At 41.2% G+C, this 27,974-nt stretch overlaps 1 protein-coding gene across 1 annotated transcript in view; it reads left to right on the forward strand.

The window, feature by feature from the left end:
* LOC139385805 (short transient receptor potential channel 6-like) overlaps positions 1–26,161 on the forward strand; it is a 59,996-nt gene extending 33,835 nt beyond the window's left edge. The window contains exons 6-12 of the mRNA XM_071131049.1: positions 281–545; positions 13,136–13,331; positions 18,348–18,551; positions 19,275–19,350; positions 23,773–23,913; positions 25,728–25,734; positions 26,014–26,161. Coding sequence (XP_070987150.1) covers positions 281–545; positions 13,136–13,331; positions 18,348–18,551; positions 19,275–19,350; positions 23,773–23,913; positions 25,728–25,734; positions 26,014–26,161 — 1,037 coding nt within the window. The remainder of the gene's footprint in view (positions 1–280; positions 546–13,135; positions 13,332–18,347; positions 18,552–19,274; positions 19,351–23,772; positions 23,914–25,727; positions 25,735–26,013) is intronic.
* Positions 26,162–27,974: the final 1,813 nt, after the last annotated feature.

Consider the following 27,974-nt stretch of genomic DNA (forward strand, 5'->3'; position numbering starts at 1 on the left):
TAAATATCTATTTCCTGGTGTCACATATGTTAGAGTGATTACAGTATTATGGCCCCTCTGTGATTGTCAGTGTTCTGTCTTTGACCTCTGTGATCCTCCTCTGCTACAGGGCTATTTTAGTACAACAGTGTGGGAACCTCCCTCCCTTCACTGTGATGGACACAGTGGGAACAGTCTACCTGAACATGCGATTGAGCCATACTTCTCATCTCCATGGAAAAAGTTCTGAATGATACAGCAATCTCTGTATCTCTCTTTCTCTCTCTCTCTCTCTCTCTAGCCCGTAATAACTGGGTTCCCTCGGACCCCCAGATCATCTCAGAGGGTCTGTATTCCATCGCTGTGGTACTGAGCTTCTCTCGCATCGCCTACATCCTCCCAGCCAATGAGAGTTTCGGGCCCCTGCAGATATCTCTGGGACGCACGGTGAAAGATATCTTCAAGTTCATGGTGATCTTCATCATGGTTTTTGTGGCCTTCATGTTTGGAATGTTCAATCTCTACTCATACTACCTGGGAGCCAAGCAGAACGACGCCTTCACCACGTGAGTTATGTAATTATGGAGGAAATGGATATACACAGTGCCGTCGGAATGTATTCAGAGCCATTGACTTTTACCACATTTTATTACGTTACAGCCTTATTCTAAAATGGATTAAATAGTTGTTTCCCCTCATCAATCTACACACAATACCTCATAATGACATCACAATACCCCTTAATGACATCACAATACCTCATAATGACATCACAATAACCCATAATAACATCACAATACCCCATAATGACATCACAATACCCCATAATGGCATCACAATACCCCATAATGACGTCACAATACCCCATAATGACATCACAATACTCTATAATAACGTCACAATACCCCATAATGACGAAGCAAAAACAGGTTTTTAGAACATTTAGTTAATTTATTAAAACTCATATCACATTTACTATAGTATTCAGACCCTTTACTCAGTACTTTGTTGAAGCACCTTTGGCAGTGACTACAGCCTCAAGTCTTCTTGGGTATGACACAGAGGTGGAAAAAATACACAATAGTCATACTTGAGAAAAAATAAAGATACCTTAATATGAAATGACTCCAGTAAAAGGGAAAGTCACCCAGGAAAATATTACTTGAGTAAAAGTCTAAAAGTATCAGATTTTACATGTACTTATGTACAGTGGTGGAAAAAGTACTCAATTGTCATTCTTGAGTAAAAGTCTAAAAGTATCAGATTGTACATGTACTTATGTACAGTGGTGGAAAAAGTACTCAATTGTCATTCTTGAGTAAAAGTACAAAGTAAAAGTAAATGCTATATATCACATTTCTTATATTTAGCAAACCAGACAGCACAACTTCCTTTTTTACTACTTTTTTTGACAGCCAGGGGAACACTCCAACACTCAGACATCATTTACAGATAGCCAGGGGAACACTCCAACACTCAGACATCATTTACAGATAGCCAGGGGAACACTCCAACACTCAGACATCATTTACAGATAGCCAGGGGAACACTCCAACACTCAGACATCATTTACAGATAGCCAGGGGAACACTCCAACACTCAGACATCATTTACAGATAGCCAGGGGCCCACTCCAACACTCAGGCATAATTTACAGATAGCCAGGGGAACACTCCAACACTCAGACATCATTTACAGATAGCCAGGGGCCCACTCCAACACTCAGACATCATTTACAGATAGCCAGGGGCACATTATTATACATTTGAAACATTTCGAAAAAACTGTTTTTGCTTTGTCATTATGTGTAGATTGATGAAAAAACACATTATATATTTTAGAATGAGGCTCTAAAATAAGAAAATGTGGAAAATGAATGGGTGTGAGTACTTTCTGAATGCACTATATATCGCACTGAAATGGGATACATATATGGCACTGAAATGGGATACATATACGGCACTGAAATGGGATACATATACGGCACTGAAATGGGATACATATATGGCACTGAAATGGGATACATATACAGCACTGAAATGGGATAAATATATGGCACTGAAATGGGATAAATACAGTGCCTTGCGAAAGTATTCGGCCCCCTTGAACTTTGCGACCTTTTGCCACATTTCAGGCTTCAAACATAAAGATATAAAACTGTATTTTTTTGTGAAGAATCAACAACAAGTGGGACACAATCATGAAGTGGAACGACATTTATTGGATATTTCAAACTCTTTTAACAAATCAAAAACTGAAAAATTGGGCGTGCAAAATTATTCAGCCCCTTTACTTTCAGTGCAGCAAACTCTCTCCAGAAGTTCAGTGAGGATCTCTGAATGATCCAATGTTGACCTAAATGACTAATGATGATAAATACAATCCACCTGTGTGTAATCAAGTCTCCGTATAAATGCACCTGCACTGTGATAGTCTCAGAGGTCCGTTAAAAGCGCAGAGAGCATCATGAAGATCAAGGAACACACCAGGCAGGTCCGAGATACTTTTGTGAAGAAGTTTAAAGCCGGATTTGGATACAAAAATATTTCCCAAGCTTTAAACATCCCAAGGAGCATTGTGCAAGCGATAATATTGAAATGGAAGGAGTATCAGACCACTGCAAATCTACCAAGACCTGGCCGTCCCTCTAAACTTTCAGCTCATACAAGGAGAAGACTGATCAGAGATGCAGCCAAGAGGCCCATGATCACTCTGGATGAACTGCAGAGATCTACAGCTGAGGTGGGAGACTCTGTCCATAGGACAACAATCAGTCGTATATTGCACAAATCTGGCCTTTATGGAAGAGTGGCAAGAAGAAAGCCATTTCTTAAAGATATCCATAAAAAGTGTTGTTTAAAGTTTGCCACAAGCCACCTGGGAGACACACCAAACATGTGGAAGAAGGTGCTCTGGTCAGATGAAACCAAAATTGAACTTTTTGGCAACAATGCAAAATGTTATGTTTGGCGTAAAAGCAACACAGCTGAACACACCATCCCCACTGTCAAACATGGTGGTGGCAGCATCATGGTTTGGGCCTGCTTTTCTTCAGCCGGGACAGGGAAGATGGTTAAAATTGATGGGAAGATGGATGGAGCCAAATACAGGACCATTCTGGAAGAAAACCTGATGGAGTCTGCAAAAGACCTGAGACTGGGACGGAGATTTGTCTTCCAACAAGACAATGATCCAAAACATAAAGCAAAATCTACAATGGAATGGTTCAAAAATAAACATATCCAGGTGTTAGAATGGCCAAGTCAAAGTCCAGACCTGAATCCAATCGAGAATCTGTGGAAAGAACTGAAAACTGCTGTTCACAAATGCTCTCCATCCAACCTCACTGAGCTCAAGCTGTTTTGCAAGGAGGAATGGGAAAAAATGTCAGTCTCTCGATGTGCAAAACTGATAGAGACATACCCCAAGCGACTTACGGCTGTAATCGCAGCAAAAGGTGGCGCTACAAAGTATTAACTTAAGGGGGCTAAATAAGATTGCACGCCCAATTTTTCAGTTTTTCATTTGTTAAAAAAGTTTGAAATATCCTATAAATGTCGTTCCACTTCATGATTGTGTCCCACTTGTTGTTGATTCTTCACAAAAAAATACAGTTTTATATCTTTATGTTTGAAGCCTGAAATGTGGCAAAAGGTCGCAAAGTTCAAGGGGGGCGAATACTTTCGCAAGGCACTGTATATGGCACTGAAATGGGATAAATATACGGCACTGAAATGGGATAAATATATGGCACTGAAATGGGATACATATACGGCACTGAAATGGGATAAATATACGGCACTGAAATGGGATAAATATATGGCACTGAAATGGGATACATATACGGCACTGAAATGGGATAAATATACAGCACTGAAATGGGATACATATACGGCACTGAAATGGGATAAATATACAGCACTGAAATGGGATACATATACGGCACTGAAATGGGATAAATATATAGCACTGAAATGGGATAAATATACAGCACTGAAATGGGATAATTATACGGCACTGAAATGGGATAAATATACGCCACTGAAATGGGATAAATATACAGCACTGAAATGGGATAAATATACGGCACTGAAATGGGATAAATATACGGCACTGAAATGGGATAAATATACAGCACTGAAATGGGATAAATATACGGCACTGAAATGGGATAAATATAGGGCACTGAAATGGGATAAATATACGGCACTGAAATGGGATAAATATACAGCACTGAAATCGGATAAATATACGGCACTGAAATGGGATAAATATACGGCACTGAAATGGGATAACTATACGGCACTGAAATGGGATAAATATACGGCACTGAAATTGGATACATATACAGCACTGAAATCGGATACATATACGGCACTGAAATGGGATAAATATACGGCACTGAAATGGGATAAATATACGGCACTGAAATGGGATACATATACAGCACTGAAATCGGATACATATACGGCACTGAAATGGGATAAATATACGGCACTGAAATGGGATACATATACGGCACTGAAATGGGATACATATACGGCACTGAATTGGGATAAATATACGGCACTGAAATGGGATAAATATACGGCACTGAAATGGGATACATATACGGCACTGAAATGGGATAAATATACGGCACTGAAATGGGATACATATACAGCACTGAAATGGGATACATATACGGCACTGAAATGGGATAAATATACGGCACTGAAATGGGATACATATACGGCACTGAAATGGGATAAATATACGGTACTGAAATGGGATACATATACGGCACTGAAATGGGATACATATACGGCACTGAAATGGGATAAATATACAGCACTGAAATGGGATAAATATATGGCACTGAAATGGGATACATATACGGCACTGAATTGGGATAAATATACGGCACTGACATGGGATAAATATACGGCACTGAAATGGGATAAATATACAGCACTGAAATGGGATAAATATACAGCACTGAAATGGGATAAATATACGGCACTGAAATGGGATACATATACGGCACTGAAATGGGATACATATACGGCACTGAAATGGGATAAATATACGGCACTGAAATGGGATAAATATATGGCACTGAAATGGGATACATATACGGCACTGAATTGGGATAAATATACGGCACTGAAATGGGATAAATATACGGCACTGAAATGGGATAAATATACAGCACTGAAATGGGATAAATATACAGCACTGAAATGGGATAAATATACGGCACTGAAATGGGATACATATACGGCACTGAAATGGGATACATATACGGCACTGAAATGGGATAAATATACGGCACTGAAATGGGATACATATACGGCACTGAAATGGGATAAATATACAGCACTGAAATGGGATACATATACGGCACTGAAATGGGATAAATATACGGCACTGAAATGGGATAAATATACGGCACTGAAATGGGATACATATACGGCACTGAAATGGGATAAATATACAGCACTGAAATGGGATACATATACGGCACTGAAATGGGATACATATACGGCACTGAAATGGAATAAATATACAGCACTGAAATGGGATAAATATATGGCACTGAATTGGGATAAATATACGGCACTGAAATGGGATAAATATACGGCACTGAAATGGGATAAATATACAGCACTGAAATGGGATAAATATACGGCACTGAAATGGGATAAATATATGGCACTGAATTGGGATAAATATACGGCACTGAAATGGGATACATACTGTACAGTGCCTTCAGAAAGTATTCACACTCCTGGACTTTTTCCACATTTTGTTATGTTAACAGCCTGAAAAATGTATTACATTTATATTTTTGTCTAACCTACACACAGTACCCCGTAATGCCAAAGTGGAATTAAAAAGGGCAGATGGATGGGTAAATAAAAAGCAGATATTACATATCCCCTTGATCGTGGTGAAGTTATTAATTACACTTTGAATGGTGTATCAATACACCCAGTCAAAACAAAAATACAGGCATACCTCCTAACTCAGTTGCCGGAGAGGAAGGAAACCGCTCAGGGATTTCACCATGAGGCCAATGGTGACTTTAGAACAGTTATAGAGTTTAATGGCTGTGAGAGGAGAACACTGAGGATGGATCAACAACATTGTAGTTACTTCACAATACTAACCTAAATGACAGAGTGAAAAGAAGGAAACCTTTACAGAATAAAGTTATCCAAAACATGCATTCTGTTTGCAATAAGGCACTAAAGTATTACTGCAAAATGTGGTAAAAGAATTAACTGAATACAAAGTGTTATGTTTGGGGCAAATCCAATACAACACACGCTCTCCATATTTTCAAGCATAGTGGTGGTTGCATCATGTTATAGGTATGCTTGTAATATTTAAGGACTGGGGACTTTTTCAGGATAAAAAAGAAATGCAATGGAGCTAAGGACAGGCAAAATCCTAGAGGAAAACCTGGTTCAGTCTGCTTTCCACTAGACACTTTGAGATTAATTCACCTTTCAGCAGGACAATAACCAAAAACACAAGGCCAAATCTACACTGCCTACCATGTCGACAGTGAATGTTCATGAGTGGCCTAGTTACAATTTTGACTTAAACCTACTTGAAAATCTATGGCAAGACCTGAAAATGGTTGTCTATCAATGATCAACAACCAATTTGACAGAGCTTGAATATTTTTTTAAAGAATAATGGGCAAATGTTGCACAATCCAGGAGTGGAAATCTCTTGGAGACTTACCCAGAGAAACTCCCAGCTGTTAAAAGCAATTCTAATTTGTTTTGATTCAGGGGATTGAATACTTATCTAATCAATATATACCGTGTATTTGTGTACAGATGGATTCCAAGTCTGGAAGTATTCTGCTTTGTTTGATACATAATAATATATTTTGTTAACAGTTCACTTATGCATCCAGCTTATATTACATTCTGATCCAGGTATAACCCATTCTGATCCAGGTATAACCCATTCTGATCCAGGTATAATACATTCTGATCCAGGTATAACACATTCTGATCCAGGTATAACACATTCTGATCCAGGTATAACCCATTCTGATCCAGGCATAATACATTCTGATCCTGGTATAACCCATTCTGATCCAGGTATAATACATTCTGATCCTGGTATAACCCATTCTGATCCAGGTATAATACATTCTGATCCAGGTATAATACATTCTGATCCAGGTATAACCCATTCTGATCCAGGTATAATACATTCTGATCCAGGTATAACCCATTCTGATCCAGGTATAATACATTCTGATCCAGGTATAACCCATTCTGATCCAGGTATAACCCATTCTGATCCAGGTATAATACATTCTGATCCAGGTATAACCCATTCTGATCCTGGTATAACCCATTCTGATCCAGGTATAATACATTCTGATCCAGGTATAATACATTCTGATCCAGGTATAACCCATTCTGATCCAGGTATAACCCATTCTGATCCAGGTATAATACATTCTGATCCAGGTATAACCCATTCTGATCCAGGTATGACCCATTCTGATCCAGGTATGACCCATTCTGATCCAGGTATAACCCATTCTGATCCAGGTATGACCCATTCTGATCCAGGTATAAACCATTCTGATCCAGGTATAACCCATTCTGATCCAGGTATAATACATTCTGATCCAGGTATAACCCATTCTGATCCTGGTATAATACATTCTGATCCTGGTATAATACATTCTGATCCAGGTATAACCCATTCTGATCCAGGTATAATACATTCTGATCCAGGTATAATACATTCTGATCCAGGTATAACCCATTCTGATCCAGGTATAATACATTCTGATCCAGGTATAATACATTCTGATCCAGGTATAACCCATTCTGATCCAGGTATAACCCATTCTGATCCAGGTATAATACATTCTGATCCAGGTATAACCCATTCTGATCCTGGTATAACCCATTCTGATCCAGGTATAACCCATTCTGATCCAGGTATGACCCATTCTGATCCAGGTATAACCCATTCTGATCCTGGTATAACCCATTCTGATCCAGGTATAATACATTCTGATCCAGGTATAATACATTCTGATCCAGGTATAACCCATTCTGATCCAGGTATAACCCATTCTGATCCAGGTATAATACATTCTGATCCAGGTTTAACCCATTCTGATCCAGGTATAACCCATTCTGATCCAGGTATAATACATTCTGATCCAGGTATAACCCATTCTGATCCAGGTATAACCCATTCTGATCCAGGTATAACCCATTCTGATCCAGGTATAACCCATTCTGATCCAGGTATAATACATTCTGATCCAGGTATAACCCATTCTGATCCTGGTATAATACATTCTGATCCTGGTATAATACATTCTGATCCAGGTATAACCCATTCTGATCCAGGTATAACCCATTCTGATCCAGGTATAATACATTCTGATCCAGGTATAATACATTCTGATCCAGGTATAACCCATTCTGATCCAGGTATAACCCATTCTGATCCAGGTATAATACATTCTCATCCAGGTATAATACATTCTGATCCAGGTATAATACATTCTGATCCAGTTATAATACATTCTGATACAGGTATAATACATTCTGATCCAGGTATAACCCATTCTAATCCAGGTATAATATGTTCTGATCCAGGTATAACCCATTCTGATCCAGGTATAATACATTCTGATCCAGGTATAATACATTCTTATCCAGGTATAACCCATTCTGATCCAGGTATAATACATTCTGATCCAGGTATAATACATTCTGATCCAGGTATAACCCATTCTGATCCAGGTATAATACATTCTGATCCAGGTATAATACATTCTGATCCAGGTATAATACATTCTGATACAGGTATAATACATTCTGATCCTGTTATAATACATTCTGATCCAGGTATAATACATTCTGATCCAGGTATAACCCATTCTGATCCAGGTATAATACATTCTGATCCTGGTATAACCCATTCTGATCCAGTTATAATACATTCTGATCCTGTTATAATACATTCTGATCCAGGTATAACCCATTCTGATCCTGTTATAATACATTTTGATCCAGGTATAATACATTCTGATCCTGTTATAATACATTCTGATCCAGGTATAACCCATTCTGATCCAGGTATAACCCATTCTGATCCAGGTATAATACATTCTGATCCAGGTATAATACATTCTGATCCAGGTATAACCCATTCTGATCCAGGTATAACCCATTCTGATCCAGGTATAATACATTCTGATCCAGGTATAACCCATTCTGATCCTGGTATAACCCATTCTGATCCAGGTATAATACATTCTGATCCAGGTATAACCCATTCTGATCCTGGTATAACCCATTCTGATCCAGGTATAATACATTCTGATCCAGGTATAATACATTCTGATCCAGGTATAATACATTCTGATCCAGGTATAACCCATTCTGATCCAGGTATAATACATTCTGATCCAGGTATAATACATTCTGATCCAGGTATAACCCATTCTGATCCAGGTATAATACATTCTGATCCAGGTATAACCCATTCTGATCCAGGTATAACCCATTCTGATCCAGGTATAACCCATTATGATCCAGGTATAACCCATTCTGATCCAGGTATAACCCATTCTGATCCAGGTATAATACATTCTGATCCAGGTATAACCCATTCTGATCCAGGTATAATACATTCTGATCCAGGTATAACCCATTCTGATCCAGGTATAATACATTCTGATCCAGGTATAATACATTCTGATCCAGGTATAACCCATTCTGATCCAGGTATAACCCATTCTGATCCAGGTATAATACATTCTGATCCTGGTATAACACATTCTGATCCAGGTATAATACATTCTGATCCAGGTATACTACATTCTGATCCAGGTATAATACATTCTGATCCAGGTATAACCCATTCTGATCCAGGTATAATACGTTCTGATCCAGGTGTAATACATTCTGATCCAGGTATAATACATTCTGATCCAGGTATAACCCATTCTGATCCAGGTATAATACATTCTGATCCAGGTATAATACATTCTGATCCAGGTATAATACAATCTGATCCAGGTATAATACATTCTGATCCAGGTATAATACATTCTGATCCAGGTATAACCCATTCTGATCCAGGTATAATACATTCTGATCCAGGTATAATACATTCTGATCCAGGTATAACCCATTCTGATCCTGGTATAACCCATTCTGATCCAGGTATAATACATTCTGATCCAGGTATAATACATTCTGATCCAGGTATAACCCATTCTGATCCAGGTGTAATACATTCTGATCCAGGTATAATACATTCTGATCCAGGTATAATCCATTCTGATCCAGGTATAATACATTCTGATCCAGGTATAACCCATTCTGATCCAGGTATAACCCATTCTGATCCAGGTATAATCCATTCTGATCCAGGTATAACCCATTCTGATCCAGGTATAACCCATTCTGATCCATGTATAATACATTCTGATCCAGGTATAACCCATTCTGATCCAGGTATAATACATTCTGATCCAGGTATAACCCATTCTGATCCAGGTATAATACATTCTGATCCAGGTATAATACATTCTGATCCAGGTATAACCCATTCTGATCCAGGTCTAACCCATTCTGATCCAGGTATAATACATTCTGATCCTGGTATAACACATTCTGATCCAGGTATAATACATTCTGATCCAGGTATAATACATTCTGATCCAGGTATAATACATTCTGATCCAGGTATAACCCATTCTGATCCAGGTATAATACGTTCTGATCCAGGTATAATACATTCTGATCCAGGTATAACCCACTCTGATCCAGGTATAATACATTCTGATCCAGGTATAACCCATTCTGATCCAGGTATACTACATTCTGATCCAGGTATAATACATTCTGATCCAGGTATAACCCATTCTTATCCAGGTATAACACATTCTGATCCAGGTATAATACATTCTGATCCAGGTATACTACATTCTGATCCAGGTATAATACATTCTGATCCATGTATAACCCATTCTGATCCAGGTATAATACGTTCTGATCCAGGTGTAATACATTCTGATCCAGGTATAATACATTCTGATCCAGGTATAACCCATTCTGATCCAGGTATAATACATTCTGATCCAGGTATAATACATTCTGATCCAGGTATAATACAATCTGATCCAGGTATAATACATTCTGATCCAGGTATAATACATTCTGATCCAGGTATAATACATTCTGATCCAGGTATAACCCATTCTGATCCTGGTATAACCCATTCTGATCCAGGTATAATACATTCTGATCCAGGTATAATACATTCTGATCCAGGTATAACCCATTCTGATCCAGGTGTAATACATTCTGATCCAGGTATAATACATTCTGATCCTGGTATAATACATTCTGATCCTGTTATAATACATTCTGATCCAGGTATAACCCATTCTGATCCAGGTATAATACATTCTGATCCAGGTATAATCCATTCTGATCCAGGTATAACCCATTCTGATCCAGGTATAACCCATTCTGATCCAGGTATAATACATTCTGATCCAGGTATAACCCATTCTGATCCAGGTATAATACATTCTGATCCAGGTATAACCCATTCTGATCCAGGTATAACCCATTCTGATCCAGGTATAACCCATTATGATCCAGGTATAACCCATTCTGATCCAGGTATAATACATTATGATCCAGGTATAATACATTCTGATCCGGTTATAATACATTCTGATCCAGGTATAACCCATTCTGATACAGGTATAACACATTCTGATCCAGGTATAATACATTCTGATCCAGGTATAATACATTCTGATCCAGGTATAATACATTCTGATCCAGGTATAACCCATTCTGATACAGGTATAACACATTCTGATCCAGGTATAATACATTCTGATCCAGGTATAATACATTCTGATCCAGGTATAATACATTCTGATCCAGGTATAACCCATTCTGATCCAGGTATAATACGTTCTGATCCAGGTATAATACATTCTGATCCAGGTATAATACATTCTGATCCAGGTATAACCCATTCTGATCCAGGTATAATACATTCTGATCCAGGTATAATACATTCTGATCCAGGTATAATACATTCTGATCCAGGTATAACCCATTCTTATCCAGGTATAATACATTCTGATCCAGGTATAATACATTTTGATCCAGGTATAATACATTCTGATCCTGTTATAATACATTCTGATCCAGGTATAACCCATTCTGATCCAGGTATAACCCATTCTGATCCAGGTATAATACATTCTGATCCAGGTATAATACATTCTGATCCAGGTATAACCCATTCTGATCCAGGTATAACCCATTCTGATCCAGGTATAATACATTCTGATCCAGGTATAACCCATTCTGATCCTGGTATAACCCATTCTGATCCAGGTATAATACATTCTGATCCAGGTATAACCCATTCTGATCCAGGTATAATACGTTCTGATCCAGGTATAATACATTCTGATCCAGGCATAACCCATTCTGATCCAGGTATAATACATTCTGATCCAGGTATAATACATTCTGATCCTGGTATAATACATTCTGATCCTGTTATAATACATTCTGATCCAGGTATAACCCATTCTGATCCAGGTATAATACATTCTGATCCAGGTATAACCCATTCTGATCCAGGTATAACCCATTCTGATCCAGGTATAATACATTCTGATCCAGGTATAACCCATTCTGATCCAGGTATAATACATTATGATCCAGGTATAATACATTCTGATCCAGGTATAATACATTCTGATCCAGGTATAATACATTCTGATCCAGGTATAACCCATTCTGATCCAGGTATAACCCATTCTGATCCAGGTATAAACCATTCTGATCCAGGTATAATACATTCTGATCCAGGTATAACCCATTCTGATCCAGGTATAATACATTCTGATCCAGGTATAACCCATTCTGATCCTGTTATAATACATTCTGATCCTGTTATAATACATTCTGATCCAGGTATAACCCATTCTGATCCAGGTATAACCCATTCTGATCCAGGTATAACCCATTCTGATCCTGTTATAATACATTCTGATCCAGGTATAACACGTTCTGATCCAGGTATAATACATTGATCTCCGATCTCTTTCTCTTTTCGCTCCTTCCAGGATTGAGGAAAGTTTCAAGACGTTATTCTGGGCCATATTTGGCCTGTCCGAAGTCAAGTCAGTGAAAATCAACAATGGCCATAAATTTATCGAGAATATTGGCTATATCCTTTATGGGGTTTATAACGTCACCATGGTGATCGTCCTGCTCAACATGCTCATTGCCATGATCAATAACTCCTTCCAGGAAATAGAGGTAACTAATGAATGAATTATTAATTGATTGTCCCTTAGAGATAATAAGGCTCTGGTCTTGATACTTGTTAACATGTTATACTGCTCTTGTATGAGGAATTTACAGGATATAGTTAGTATACCATTTACTGTAAGGCCCTGCGATAGACTAACGTCCTGTCTAGGGGGTGTCCTGGTACTTCAAGCTGCCTCACTATAGAAACAGGAGATAGACTAGTGTCCTGTCTAGGGGGTGTACTTGTAGATCAAGCTGCCTCACTATAGAAACAGGAGACAGACTAGTGTCCTGTCTAGGGGGTGTACTTGTAGATCATGCTGCCTCACTATAGAAACAGGAGATAGACTAGTGTCCTGTCTAGGGGGTGTACTTGTAGATCAAGCTGGCTCACTATAGAAACAGGAGACAGACTAGTGTCCTGTCTAGGGGGTGTACTTGTAGATCATGCTGCCTCACTATAGAAACAGGAGATAGACTAGTGTCCTGTCTAGGGGGTGTCCTGGTACTTCAAGCTGCCTCACTATAGAAACAGGAGATAGACTAGTGTCCTGTCTAGGGGTTGTCCTGGTACTTCAAGCTGCCTCACTATAGAAACAGGAGATAGACTAGTGTCCTGTCTAGGGGGTGTCCTGGTACTTCAAGCTGCCTCACTATAGAAACAGGAGATAGACTAGTGTCCTGTCTAGGGGGTGTACTTGTAGATCAAGCTGCCTCACTATAGAAACAGGAGATAGACTAGTGTCCTGTCTAGGGGGTGTACTTGTAGATCATGCTGCCTCACTATAGAAACAGGAGATAGACTAGTGTCCTGTCTAGGGGGTGTCCTGGTACTTCAAGCTGCCTCACTATAGAAACAGGAGATAGACTAGTGTCCTGTCTAGGGGGTGTCCTGGTACTTCAAGCTGCCTCACTATAGAAACAGGAGATAGACTAGTGTCCTGTCTAGGGGGTGTCCTGGTACTTCAAGCTGCCTCACTATAGAAACAGGAGATAGACTAGTGTCCTGTCTAGGGGGTGTCCTGGTACTTCAAGCTGCCTCACTATAGAAACAGGAGATAGACTAGTGTCCTGTCTAGGGGGTGTACTTGTAGATCATGCTGCCTCACTATAGAAACAGGAGATAGACTAGTGTCCTGTCTAGGGGGTGTCCTGGTACTTCAAGCTGCCTCACTATAGAAACAGGAGATAGACTAGTGTCCTGTCTAGGGGGTGTACTTGTAGATCAAGCTGCCTCACTATAGAAACAGGAGATAGACTAGTGTCCTGTCTAGGGGGTGTACTTGTAGATCATGCTGCCTCACTATAGAAACAGGAGATAGACTAGTGTCCTGGTACTTCAAGCTGCCTCACTATAGAAACAGGAGATAGACTAGTGTCCTGTCTAGGGGGTGTCCTGGTATTTCAAGCTGCCTCACTATAGAAACAGGAGATAGACTAGTGTCCTGTCTAGGGGGTGTACTAACGTCTATGGTATACAAATAGACACAGTTATTTAACATCTTCTGTATGCTCCTTTAATCAATATGGCTCCCTTGTGAAGCCACCATTTTGTAGATGTATTGTTGTAGGCTACATCTGCACGCTTGGCTGTGTTAATTCCTCTCCCATCAGATAACATGTAAGCGCCCCAATGCAGCACTGCAGCTTCCGTCTAATCTACTTTAAGGTGTCTGATACTGTGGAGGCTGTGGGTTAACAAGAGGCATGACAAGGCCACGTTCCAAATGGCACCCTATTCTCTTTATAGTGCACTACATTTCACCAGGGTTCATTGGGCTCTGGTCTAAAGTAGTGCACTACATAGGGAATAGGGTAGCATTTGGGATGCACACCAAGTATTTCTGGGTAATTACAAATGCTTTGAGCTACATAGATAAGGTCATTGTAGAATGATTTAGTTTCATACTGTCTTCTGAGTAAAAAATGAATTCAGTGAATTATTGTCTGTTGCGATGGTAATTGCAGCTACTTACAGGGTTGGAAGAGAAAATGAAATCCTCTCTCATCCAGTTTAGAGGCCGCAGCTTCTCCACCGTTGGGTCGCATTAGGATGTTCGGATCTAGTATTGGTCATGTACCAAATGGCACCCTGTCCTACTTTAGACCAGAGCCATATGGGCCCGGCTCAAATGTAGTGTACTATATAGGGAAGAATGTGTCATTTGGGACACATTGGCTGCCATCCATATCAATTAGGTTGCTATGGCTCTCCCACTCAATGCTTTTAGTATTTACCTCTGGACAATTATTATGGATGTAAAGGAAAACAGTTTTTTATAAAAGCCAGAAGCTTGGAATTATGTTATAAAACTGACTGTTGTTGTTTTAGAGTTGATTGTTTCTAAATACTCAGTTCCCTTTCAGTTGGTCAACTCACTGCAACACAGCTGTGTGGAGTTTGTGCTAGCGCCCTCTACTGAAGAACATTAGAATCACGCTTGACAGGGCCAATGAACCCTGTGCCTCACTGGAAGCCCCACAGGGGATAAACCTGATGTTTGAATTAATTCGCTGTGACAACAGTACCCCAAAGTGGCAGGGTAGACGTAAACACATTGTTTCTACCCCACGGTGTTAAGATACGTTGTTTCTACCCCACGGTGGTAAGATACATTGTTTCTACCCCACAGTGTTAAGATACATTGTTTCTACCCCACGGTGTTAAGACACATTGTTTCTACCCCACGGTGTTAGACACATTGTTTCTACCCCACGGTGTTAAGATACATTGTTTCTACCCCACGGTGTTAAGATACATTGTTTCTACCCCACGGTGTTAAGATACATTGTTTCTACCCCACGGTGGTAAGATACATTGTTTCTACCCCACAGTGTTAAGATACATTGTTTCTACCCCAAGGTGTTAAGACACATTGTTTCTACCCCACGGTGTTAGACACATTGTTTCTACCCCACGGTGTTGGATACATTGTTTCTACCCCACGGTGTTATGACACATTGTTTCTACCCCACGGTGTTAAGATACATTGTTTCTACCCCACGGTGTTAAGATACATTGTTTCTACCCCACGGTGTTAAGACACATTGTTTTTGTCGCTCTGGATTTTGCACACAATGACGTTGGGGTACAGGCATTGCTTGTATGTCCCCCATGTTTTTACAGCGTCATTAGGTTGACTGTTCTTGTTATGAGGGAGATTTCTGCCCTTCTCCAGAAGCAGGTGATCAGATTGGTTCCTATGTGAGAGGCCAAGTACAGCTGGTTCAGCCGATATTTCTAAGTTCTCAAAAGGGGCAAGACTTTGATTCCATTTTTAGACCTGTGTGCCCTGCCCTGTACACCTCAGGATCTACAAATTCATAATGCTCATGAACAGCCTGTTGTTACAGTCAGTGCACCCGGGTGATTGGTTCACCTCCATCAACCTGAAGGATGCATACTTTAATGTGAACAAATATCCCCCTCACAAGAAGTTGCTGAAGTTCGAGGCTATAGCTAACAAATTTTTGGTCCTCCCTTTCAGGCTTTCCCTCGTACTTTCACCAAAGTTGTGGAGCCGGGTTTGGCACCTATGCGGATATTGGACTCCCTGGACGATTGGCAAGTGGTAGCGGAGTCGAGGGAGCTGGTGGCGTTGCACACCTCTCTGTTGGTTTCCCATGTTCAGTGTCTGCAGCTGTTTGACTCCATCTCAGCGCATTCTGTTTCTGGGTCTCAAGTTAGACTCAGTCGAGAATTCTTGTCTCCACAGAGGGAGACTCGTTTTTTTCGGCTTTGCTTGGCCCAATTTCGTCTGGATTGCGTTTTTCGCCAGTGACTAGATCGATTGGGGTTGATGGCTTCCATATCAACAGACAGGGAGGGGTATGGTCTCACCTCCTCTTGTCCTTGGCTCACTCCCTACTGCTGTGGAGCAGTACACACTTTTCCTTGCTCCGGGTGACGTATCTCCAGGGGAGGAGTCGGCTGCACCCCAGGGGGGTTTCCCAGATATAGGAAATGTCCGACAGATCTTGAGAAAATGAGCATTGTGGGCTGTTTTTCTCCATATGTAATCTCTGTTGGGAACGGATGCTCTCGTGAACCTGTGGCCTCAGACTTGATTCATTCCACGCTGGAGACGGTGCGTCAGAGACGAGTTGTCATTGATCCTTGTGGCTCCCCGTTGGCCCAAACGACCTTGGTTCGTGGAGATCATTCGCCTTTTTAGGCAGGGACCCGTGGCAACGCAACTCTCGCAACTTTGGCCGGAGATTTGGAATCAGTGGGCCCTAAAAGATCCGATATGATGGCAAGAGGTTTACCTCTAAACAGTCCGCAAGGGCACCCTCCACGAGAAGCTTGTATAAGAGGCAGGTGTTCAAGCTTTGGTGCCAAAATTAAGGAATTGTTCCTTTTCTCTGGTGAACATTTTAATGTTCCTAAAGGTGTTTTTCAAGCGGGGTTCATTCTCTGAATGTGTATATGGGAGCTATTTCAGTGTGTCGTGGGAATTGATCATCCCCTGGAGGTGCGGTTTTTAAAAGGTGTGTGCCGTGTCAGGCCGGTTTCTGTTCCCAGTGTAACCCGCAGGGTGCTTACGACTGGGGCAAGAGAGGGTCATTAGGCAGCTAGCAAACACCGGGTACCGCAGTTTTTCCTGTCGGGTTGGAACTCTGGGTAGTCTGCCGTGGGCCATTTCATCTTGTGTCCGCTGAGGTTGTGGCTTGGTGTGTGATTTATATGTCTCCCTTGCTGTGTTGTACCTCGTTTCCCTCCTTCAGGGAACAGTAGCTATAATCATAACTGTAGGTTCTCTGCATTAACCCTTACCTTCCCCTCCCCTCCCCTCCCCTCCTCTCCCCTCCCCTCCCCCTCGTCTCCCCTACCTTTTTTCCTCCCTATCCCTCCTCCCCTCTCTTCTCCTCCCTACCCCTCTTCCTCCCTACCTCCCTGCCTACCCTTCCTCCCCTCCCTCCTCCCCTCCTCCACTCCTCCCCTTCTTTCTTCTTCCCAACTCCTCTCCCCTCCCTTCTCCTCCCCACCTCCCCCCATCTCCTCCCCTCTCCTCTCCCCAGGATGACGCTGATGTAGAGTGGAAATTTGCCCGGGCTAAGCTATGGTTCTCCTACTTTGAGGAAGGTGGGACATTACCTGTCCCCTTTAACCTGGTTCCTAGTCCCAAGTCAATCATCGCCCTGGTCCTGGGGCTAAGAGACCTCATGCTGAAGGCTCTCAACAGACACAAGAGCTGTCAAAATGAGGATACAGAGCTCAATAAGGTGAACCTCACAATCATGCGCGCTCTCTCTCACACACACACAGTAAGTAGGTAGTACCGTACTGGGGGGAATTAGTCTGGCCATTATTGATATATGGTTTAGATTATCCTTTATAACCTTGTTCCTAGCCCTTTCTCTTGCTCTCTCTCTCTCGCTCTCGCTTGCTCTCTCTCTCTCTCTCTCGCTCTCGCTTGCTCTCTCTCTCTCTTGCTCTCTCTCTCTCTCTCTCTCTCTCATAGCAATTACGCCTGTGGACGAAGTTCTCTCCATAGATAAACTTTCAGAATCATCCAGCCTATAGATGATGTTATGATAGATGTATGTCCTGGCTCTATACTGTGGTTTCCTAGACCCGTATTAGAAGTTGTACTGGACTAAATATAATTGTCAATATTGGAAACTCTTTTGTGTGTACTGAGCCCTCTAGTGTCCTGTTGTAAAAGTGCAGCTTTACTTTTTATTTTCTTGATAAATTGTTGAATTTACACTTAATGAAGTATTGTTTGATTGTGTCTTAAACTCCAGTTGGATCATCATAATAATTCAACTGTTGGAGGTCTGGCTTGTCCAGGTCGGCACCAGGTAAGTAGACCTATAGATATAGATAGATAGTATTTTCATGTCACATTTCTTAGTTCCATAGGTTATCACCACAAGGCATTGCATACTTTACTCATTTCTATACAACTATCATGTTTTCCTCTTTTTTTCCCTATTTCACAGAAGATAATGAAACGCCTCATCAAGAGATATGTGATGAAAGCACAGATCAATAAAGACAGTGAGGAAGTGAATGAAGGTATTGTGTCCCCTCCTATTTGACTGTTTTGTGACCCACTGAACACCCGGTCAGAGAGATTTAAGGCAATCTCACAAATAGTTAAAACACACAGGGCTTATTTGTTGTTGCAAGGAGTCATGATCATGGAAATGGTCTGTAATTAAGAAAAAGGAGTCATGAGTAAATATTAATAATAATATTAATAATAATATTAATAAATACAGGGAAATGAACATGAATAAAGGCAACAGGAAGCAAATAGAGTAATTACAATAGCTAAAGTCGAGACGGTGATAAATCGACTGATCTCTGATCTGGCAGGAGTTCAGCTTGCTGTTTAGGGTTTTAGGCTGAGTTTCTCTCCAGCAGTTTGTGACATCTGCAGATGTAAAAAGGGATAGATACACTTGATTGGATTGATAAATAGACTGATCTCTGATCTGGCAGGAGACATTGCTTGCTGTTTGGGGGTTTTAGGCTGAGTTTCTCTCTAGCAGTTTGTGACATCTGCAGATGTAAAAAGGGATAGATACACTTGATTGGATTGATAAATAGACTGATCTCTGATCTGCCCTGGCAGGCAACGGGACTAGGTCCGATTCATCAAATCAAAATGTATTGGTCATGTACACATATTTAGCAGATGTTATTGCGGGTGTAGTGAAATGCTTGTGTTCGTAGCTCCAATAGTGAACCGGTATCTAACAATTCACAACAATACACACAAATCTAAAAGTAAAAGAATGGAATTAAGAAATATATAAATATTAGGACGAGCAATTTCGGCATTGATTAGAATACAAGATATACACAGTGCCTTCGAGGAGTATTCAGAGCCCTTATCCACATTTTGTTAAATGAAAGCCTTATTCTAAAATGGATTCAAAAGTTTTTTCCCCTCATCAATGTCATGAATACTCAGGGAGAAAAAGGTGTAGATCAACGTGCTGAGCGTGGCAGGTGTTTATTTCACCTTAGCAGAAGGCAGGAATCGTGGTCACAGGCAGGCAATGGTCATACACAGGTAGGCAAACAGGCAGGTGAATCAAAACTAGTACTGAAGGCTATAACTGGTTCTCAAAAACAAGCTAGGAACAGGCTTAGTAGAGTCAAAACGAACAATACCAATACCAAGACACAAACAGAATGAACTGAACTAAATAAGGAGCTGATGAGACCAGGTGAGTAACTAACACAGGTGAAATCATTGAGAGACAGGGCTACGTTCCAGAACACAAAGAAACAGGGCTACGTTCCAGAACACAAAGAAACAGGGCTACGTTCTAGAACACAAAGAAACAGGGCTACGTTCCAGAACACAAAGAAACAGGGTTTCGTTCCAGAACACAAAGAAACAGGGCTACGTTCCAGAACACAAAGAAACAGGGCTACGTTCAAGAACACAAAGAAACAGGGCTACGTTCCAGAACACAAAGAAACAGGGCTACGTTCCAGAACACAAAGAAACAGGGCTACGTTCCAGAACACAAAGAAACAGGGCTACGTTCCAGAACACAAAGGAACAGGGCTACGTTCAAGAACACAAAGAAACAGGGCTACATTCCAGAACACAAAGAAACAGGGCAACATTCCAGAACACAAAGAAACAGGGCTACGTTCTAGAACACAAAGAAACAGGGCTACGTTCCAGAACACAAAGAAACAGGGCTACGTTCAAGAACACAAAGAAACAGGGCTACGTTCAAGAACACAAAGAAACAGGGCTACGTTCCAGAACACAAAGAAACAGGGCTACGTTCAAGAACACAAAGAAACAGGGCAACATTCCAGAACACAAAGAAACAGGGCTACGTTCTAGAACACAAAGAAACAGGGCTATGTTCCAGAACACAAAGAAACAGGGCTACGTTCTAGAACACAAAGAAACAGGGCTACGTTCCAGAACACAAAGAAACAGGGCTACGTTCAAGAACACAAAGAAACAGGGCTACGTTCCAGAACACAAGGATGATTAAGAAAATAAATACAGAACGTTACAATCAATCTACATACAATACGCCATAATGACAAAGCATAGAAATGTTTGTAGAAATGTTTGCTAATTTATTAAAAATTAAAAACAGAAATATCACATTTACATAAGTATTCAGACCCTTTACCCAGTACTTTGTTGAAGCACCTTTGGTAGCGACTACTGCCTCGAGTCTAATTGGGTATGACACTACAAGCTTAGCACACCTGTATTTGCTGAGTTTTCCATTCTTCTCTGCAGATCCTCTCAAGCTCTGTTAGGTTGTATGGGGAGCGTCGCTGCACAGCTATTTTCAGGTCTCTCCAGAGATGTTCGATCAGGTTCAAGTCCAGGCTCTGGCTGGGCCACTCAAGGACATTCAAAGACTTGCCACTCCTGCGTTATCTTGGCTGTGTGCTTAGGGTCGTTGTCCTGTTGGAGGGTACATCTTTGCCCCAGTCTGAGGTCCTAAGCGCTCTGGAGCAGGTTTTCATCAAGGATCCCTCTGTACTTTGCTCCGTTCATCTTTCCCTTGATCCTGACTAGTCTCCCAGTCCCTGCTGCTGAAAAACATCCCCACAGCATGATGCTGCCACCACCATGTTTCACTGTAGGGATGGTGCCAGGTTTCCTCCAGATGGGACACTTGGCATTCAGGCTAAAGAGTTCAATCTTGATTTCATCAGACCAGAGAATCTTGTTTCTCATGGTCTGAAAGTCTTTTGGTGCCTTTTGGCAAACCAAGCGGGCTGTGTGCTTTTTACTGAGTCATGTGCCTTTTACTGAGGTGTGGCTTCTGTCTGGCTACTCTACTGCAAAGGCCTGATTTATCGAGTGCTGCAGGACTGATTGTCCTTCTGGAAGGTTCTCCCATCTCCACAGAGCAACTCTAGAGCTCTGTCAGAGTGACGATCTGGTTCTTGGTCATCTGACGAAGGCCCTTCTCCCTGGTTGCTCAGTTTGGCTGATTGACCAGCTCTAGGAAGAGTCTCAGTGGTTCCAAACTTCTTCTATTTAAGAATGATGGAGGCCTCTGTGTTCTTGGGGACCTTCAATGCTGCAGAAATGTTTTGGTACCCTTCCCTAGATCTGTGCCTTGACACAATCCTGTCTCGGAGCTGTCTAGACAATTCTTTCGACCTCATGGGTTGGTTTTTGCTCTGACATGCACTGTCAACTGTGGGATCTTATATAGACAGGTGACATCCTTTCCAAATCATGTCCAATCTATTGAATTTACCACAGGTGGACTCCAATCATGTTGTAGAAACATCTCAAGGATGATCAGTGGAAACAGGATGCACCTGAGCTCAATGTTGAGTCTCATAGTAAAGGGTCTGAATACTGTTTCAGTTTTATATTTAATACATTTGCTAAAATTATTAAAAGCCTGCTGTCACTTCATCATTATTGTCAAGCCCTGATCTTAGAGATCCTTTTTATTCTCTATGTTTGGTTAGGTCAGGGTGTGACTCGGGTGGGAAAGTCTATGTTATCTATTTCTTTGTTTTTGGCCGTGTGTGTGTGTGTGTGTGTGTGTGTGTGTGTGTGTGTGTGTGTGTGTGTGTGTGGTTCCCAATCAGAGGCAGCTGTCTATCGTTGTCTCTGATTGGGGATCACATATAAGGTGTCATTTTCCTTTTGGGTTTTGTGGCATCTTGTTTTCTGTTTAGTGTCTGTACCTGACAGAACTGTGTGCTTTCGTTTTCGCGTTTGTTATTTTTGTTTGCGTGTTTTTGAATAAAGTATCATGAACACTTTCTACGCTGTGCTTTGGTCCACTCTTCCTTCTACCAAAGGAAACCCTAACCATTATGGTGTATTGTGTGTAGATTGCTGAGGATTTATTTTTATTTAATCCATTTTAGAATAAGTCTGTAACGTAACAAAATGTGGAAAAAGTCAAGGGGTCTGAACACTTTCCCGAAGGAATGTACATACGAAATGGGTAAAGATTATCGAAGTGACTCGTGTTCCATAGTGATGGGAGAGCATGCATTGGGCCTGGCTAGCCAGTGCAGAACCAGCTAGATGTTTTTAGCCAATCAGAGGTTACATGATCAGCTCATTGCACAGAGGGTGGGGCGAGTGGGCACCTGCTGATTGGCTGAGGAGAGGGAAGTGGATGCACATGTGTTATTACATATTCAGTTGTTTTACTGTGTATTAGGCTGCTTAAGCAATTAGGACTTAGGGGTTGTGGCCAATATAGCACGGCAGAGGGCTGTTCTTAGGCACGATGCTGGATGTAGACCATCAGCATCCAAATGGCCTGTTTTATAAAGCAACAGAGGGCCTAAGGGCTGCAGTTTGAGTTCTCCCAAGGGATAAATCCATTCTATAAATTCATTGCAGATCATCTGTCAGCTGACTGAATGAGGGACAAATTCAATATCCCCCCCCAAAAAATGTATGAATGCAGTCTGTACCCCTCATTTTTTACCTCTTCCCCCATCTCTGTCTCCCAGGAGAGCTGAAGGAGATTAAAAATGACATCTCTAGTTTACGCTACGAACTCCTGGAGCAGAAGAACCACAATACGGAGGAGTTAGCTGAGCTGATCCGGAGACTGGGAGAGAAGATACCTGCCGAGCAGCAGAGGCATCAGGGTCAGATATAGGTATATGTATTCTACATCGTCTAGGATCAATGATGAGTGAGCTGATCAGGAGGAGACTGGGAGAGAGGACACCTGCCGAACACCAGCCACATACGCTGAACATATAAAACATGAAAGTTATCATCCCTTATTGATGTCACTTGTTAAATCCACTTCCATCAGTGTAGATGAAGGGGAGGAGACAGGTTAAAGAAGGATCTTTAAGCCTCGAGACAATTGAGACATGGATTGTGTGTGTGTGCCATTCAGAGGGTGAATGGGGCAAGACAAAAATATTTAAGTGCCTTTGAACGGGGGTATGGTAGTAGGTGCCAGGCGCACCGGTTTGTGTCAAGAACTGCAACGCTGCTGGGTTTTTCACACTCAACAGTTTCCCGTGTGTATGGACAACCACCCAAAGAATGGACAACCACCCAAAGAATGGACAACCACCCAAAGGACATCCAACCAACTTGACACAACTGTGAGAAGTATTGGAGTCAACATGGGCCAGCATCCCTGTGGAACACTTTCTACACCTTGTAGAGTCCATACCCTCACTAATTGAGGGCAAAGAAGGGGGAGGGGGGGAGGGGGTTTCACCTCATTATTAGGAAGGTGTTCTTAATGTTTGGTATACTCAGTGTATAAGAGGTATCCAGTAGACTCCAGAAACAATATTATCCCCGCTGTTTATTCAATGCAATGGTCAAATTAATGAATTATTTTAGGTGAGTAATCCAGAAACTCATAATGGGATTTTGCTGGATTGTCTCTTGGTGACACGTCCTGACAGGACTCTAAATGCAGGTGCTCTTCCTGTTTCAGTGATCCATCATCTCCTGGGATTGGATAAAGTACCACCCACATAGATTAATTTAAAACAATGTACAAATGTATATATATATATATATATATATATATATATATATATATATATATATATATTATTTCATCGATGACTTGATATCCAGAAACTGGCAAAGATTCTAACTAAAATACAAGGGATTACTTTCTCACTGAATTCACAATGGTATGTAATGAACACCGTGGAGTGAAAGTTAAAGGAGCTGCCGTAACACATCTGTTTAAGGGATAAAGCCTGGGATAAAGCCTGGGATAAAGCCTGGGATAAAGCCTGGGAGTCCTATAGAACATGAAGAAACACCAGTAAAATCAGCTATAATGACCATTAAGCTGGGGGGCGTCGGAGTGCAAACCTAGTACGTAAGGGACCGGTGGACTCAGAGGTTAAAGGTGATGAAGATGCAAGAGGTGTGATTCAGGAAGGGATGTGATACGGCCTTTCTTGGGCGGGACATTTTAAGGGAGGGACAAGGAAGACAGTTACAAACATACGTCACAGTACATTATGGTAGTCATTATCGTAGTCATTATGGTAGTCATTTTGGTAGTCATTATGGTAGTCATTATCACAGTCGTTTTGGTAGTCATTATCGTAGTCATTTTGGTAGTCATTATGGTAGTCATTTTGGTAGTCATTATGGTAGTCATTATCATAGTCGTTTTGGTAGTCATTATCGTAGTCATTTGGGTAGTCATTATCATAGTTGTTTTGGTAGTCATTATGGCAGTCATTATCGTAGTCATTTTGGTAGTCATTGTGGTAGTCATTATGGTAGTCATTTTGGTAGTCATTATGGTAGTCATTATGGTAGTCATTATGGTAGTCATTTTGGTAGTCATTTTGGTAGTCATTATGGTAGTCATTATGGTAGTCATTTTGGTAGTCATTATATGGTATGTATACTTGAAACTTGAAACTTGTATCTCATTACGGTGTGCACTGTGTGCTGTTTATAGGACGAGCGTCAGAGTTGGTTTAGTAGGATTCAATCTTAGTCATGTATTGATGCTTTGCACTGTGTGCTATTTGTACCACACAGTGTTTCTTGGTAGTCTGAAACAAATCTACCCTTGAAACAAAGGTCACACATATGGTTAAAAAACATAAGACAACTGTATAAATATAATGTCACCGGAGGGGATGTTTTACGGCTCCAACTGGGCTATTTTGTAGGTTTGTTCACATTGTTTGTAACTTATTTTGTACATAATGTTGCTGCTACCGTCTCTTATGACCGTAAAGAGATTCTGGGCATCAGAACAGGGATGAGTCCGGCACGAAGGATGTACTGCTTTGTCGAGACAAGGCCCAAATCCCTGTCATCCGAGGGGAAGAAAAGACAGAGGAAGATGGGGAGGAGGGGGAGGACGGTGACTTCACAGACGACTAGGTAAACCACCACTTCCCTGCACATTATTGGAAAACAAACTGGAAGATCTACGATTAGGACTATCCTACCAACGGGACATTAACATTTTTATTATCTTATGTTATCTTATGTTTCCCCGAGACGTGGCTGAATGACAACACAGATAATATAGAGCTGGCTGGCTTCTCAGTGCATTGGCAGGACAGCTCAGCTAAGTCTGGTAAGATGAGGGATGGGGAGTGTGTCTATTTCTCAATAGCTGCTGGTGCGCAATGTCTAATATTAAAGAAGTCTTGAGTATTGCTCGCCTGAGGTAGAATACCTCATGATAAGCTGTAGACCACACTATCTACCAAGAGAGTTCACAACTATATTATTCGTAGCCATCTATTTACCAACACAAACCGATGCTGGCACTAAGACTGCACTCAACGAGCTGTATAGGGCCATAAGCAAACAGGAAAATGCTCATCCAGAGGCGGCGTGTCGTGGAAATTTCCTCTATTTACCAAATCATGGGAGCAAACCACGCACACACGTCAGAGTTAGTTATAAAAGTCCATCTTTAATTATATGAGCTCTATCACAATCCTGTGACTCTCAGATAAATTCAGTGTCTCTCAGTGAATTCTCTGAGAGCCCCCTTACAATGCAACTGAGTTCCTTTAATAGCTCCCAGTGAATCCTCTGAGAGTCCCCTTACAATGCAACTGAGTTCCTTTAATAGCTCCCAGTGAATCCTCTGAGAGCCCCCTTACAATGCAACTGAGTTCCTTTAATAGCTCCCAGTGAATCCTCTGAGAGTCCCCTTACAATGCAACTGAGTTCCTTTAATAGCAAAGACACACATAGTCAGACAGCATAGACATAATTCATCGTTCAGCTTTGTCTCCTTTCCCAAACCCCAGAACCATAAACCAAATCCTCCATATCAACAGGCATATATCAAATTGTCATTTAGATACAACCAACTCAAAATACAACCTCCTGGACAAACTCACGGAGAGGAGAATGAGGCTATAGGTTAAGATAGAAACAACATTAGAGGGAGCATAGAATGATTCCAGACACTGCCACCCTTCTTTCCACACAAGAAAAAGGTAGGGAGTAAAAGATATGTTTACACATGATGACACTTTGACCTCTCCCCTCTCAGTGGCCCATGCAACTTAGTTTTGACATAGAACAGCTAACGGCAACCTCGCCACAGTATTACAGAAAAATACCATTCTGATGAGAAGTAACTTACACACATTTATGAATATTAAACATCTTACAAATGTTACCAACAAATTCTGATCCTTCCACGAGAGGCGCTCCTAGTGGCCGGGGACTTCAATGCAGGGAAACTTATTCTGTTTTACTTCATTTCTATCAGCATGTTAAATGTGCAACCTGAGGAAGTAAAACTCTAGACCACCTTTACTCCGCACACAGAGACACATACAAAGCTCTCCCTCCATTTGGCATATCTGACCATAAATCTATCATCCTGATTCCTGCTTACAAGCAAAAACTACAGTGGGAAGTACCAGATAGTGGTCAGATGATTCGGACGCTATGCCACACGACTGTTTTGCTAGCACAGATCGGAATATGTTCCGGGATTCATCGAATGGCATTGAGGAATATACCACCTCAGTCATTGGCTTCATCAATAAGTGTATCGACGTCGTTGTCCCCACAGTGACCGTACGCACATTTCCCAACCAGAAGCCATGGATTACAGGCAAAATCCTCACAGAGTTAAAGGCTAGAGCTGCCGCTTTCAAGGAGCGAGACACTAATCCGGCCGCTTATCAGAAATCCCGCTATGCCCTCAGACGAACCATCA

This window comes from Oncorhynchus clarkii, chromosome 27, assembly GCF_045791955.1.
Source record: "Oncorhynchus clarkii lewisi isolate Uvic-CL-2024 chromosome 27, UVic_Ocla_1.0, whole genome shotgun sequence".
NCBI lineage: Eukaryota > Metazoa > Chordata > Actinopteri > Salmoniformes > Salmonidae > Oncorhynchus > Oncorhynchus clarkii.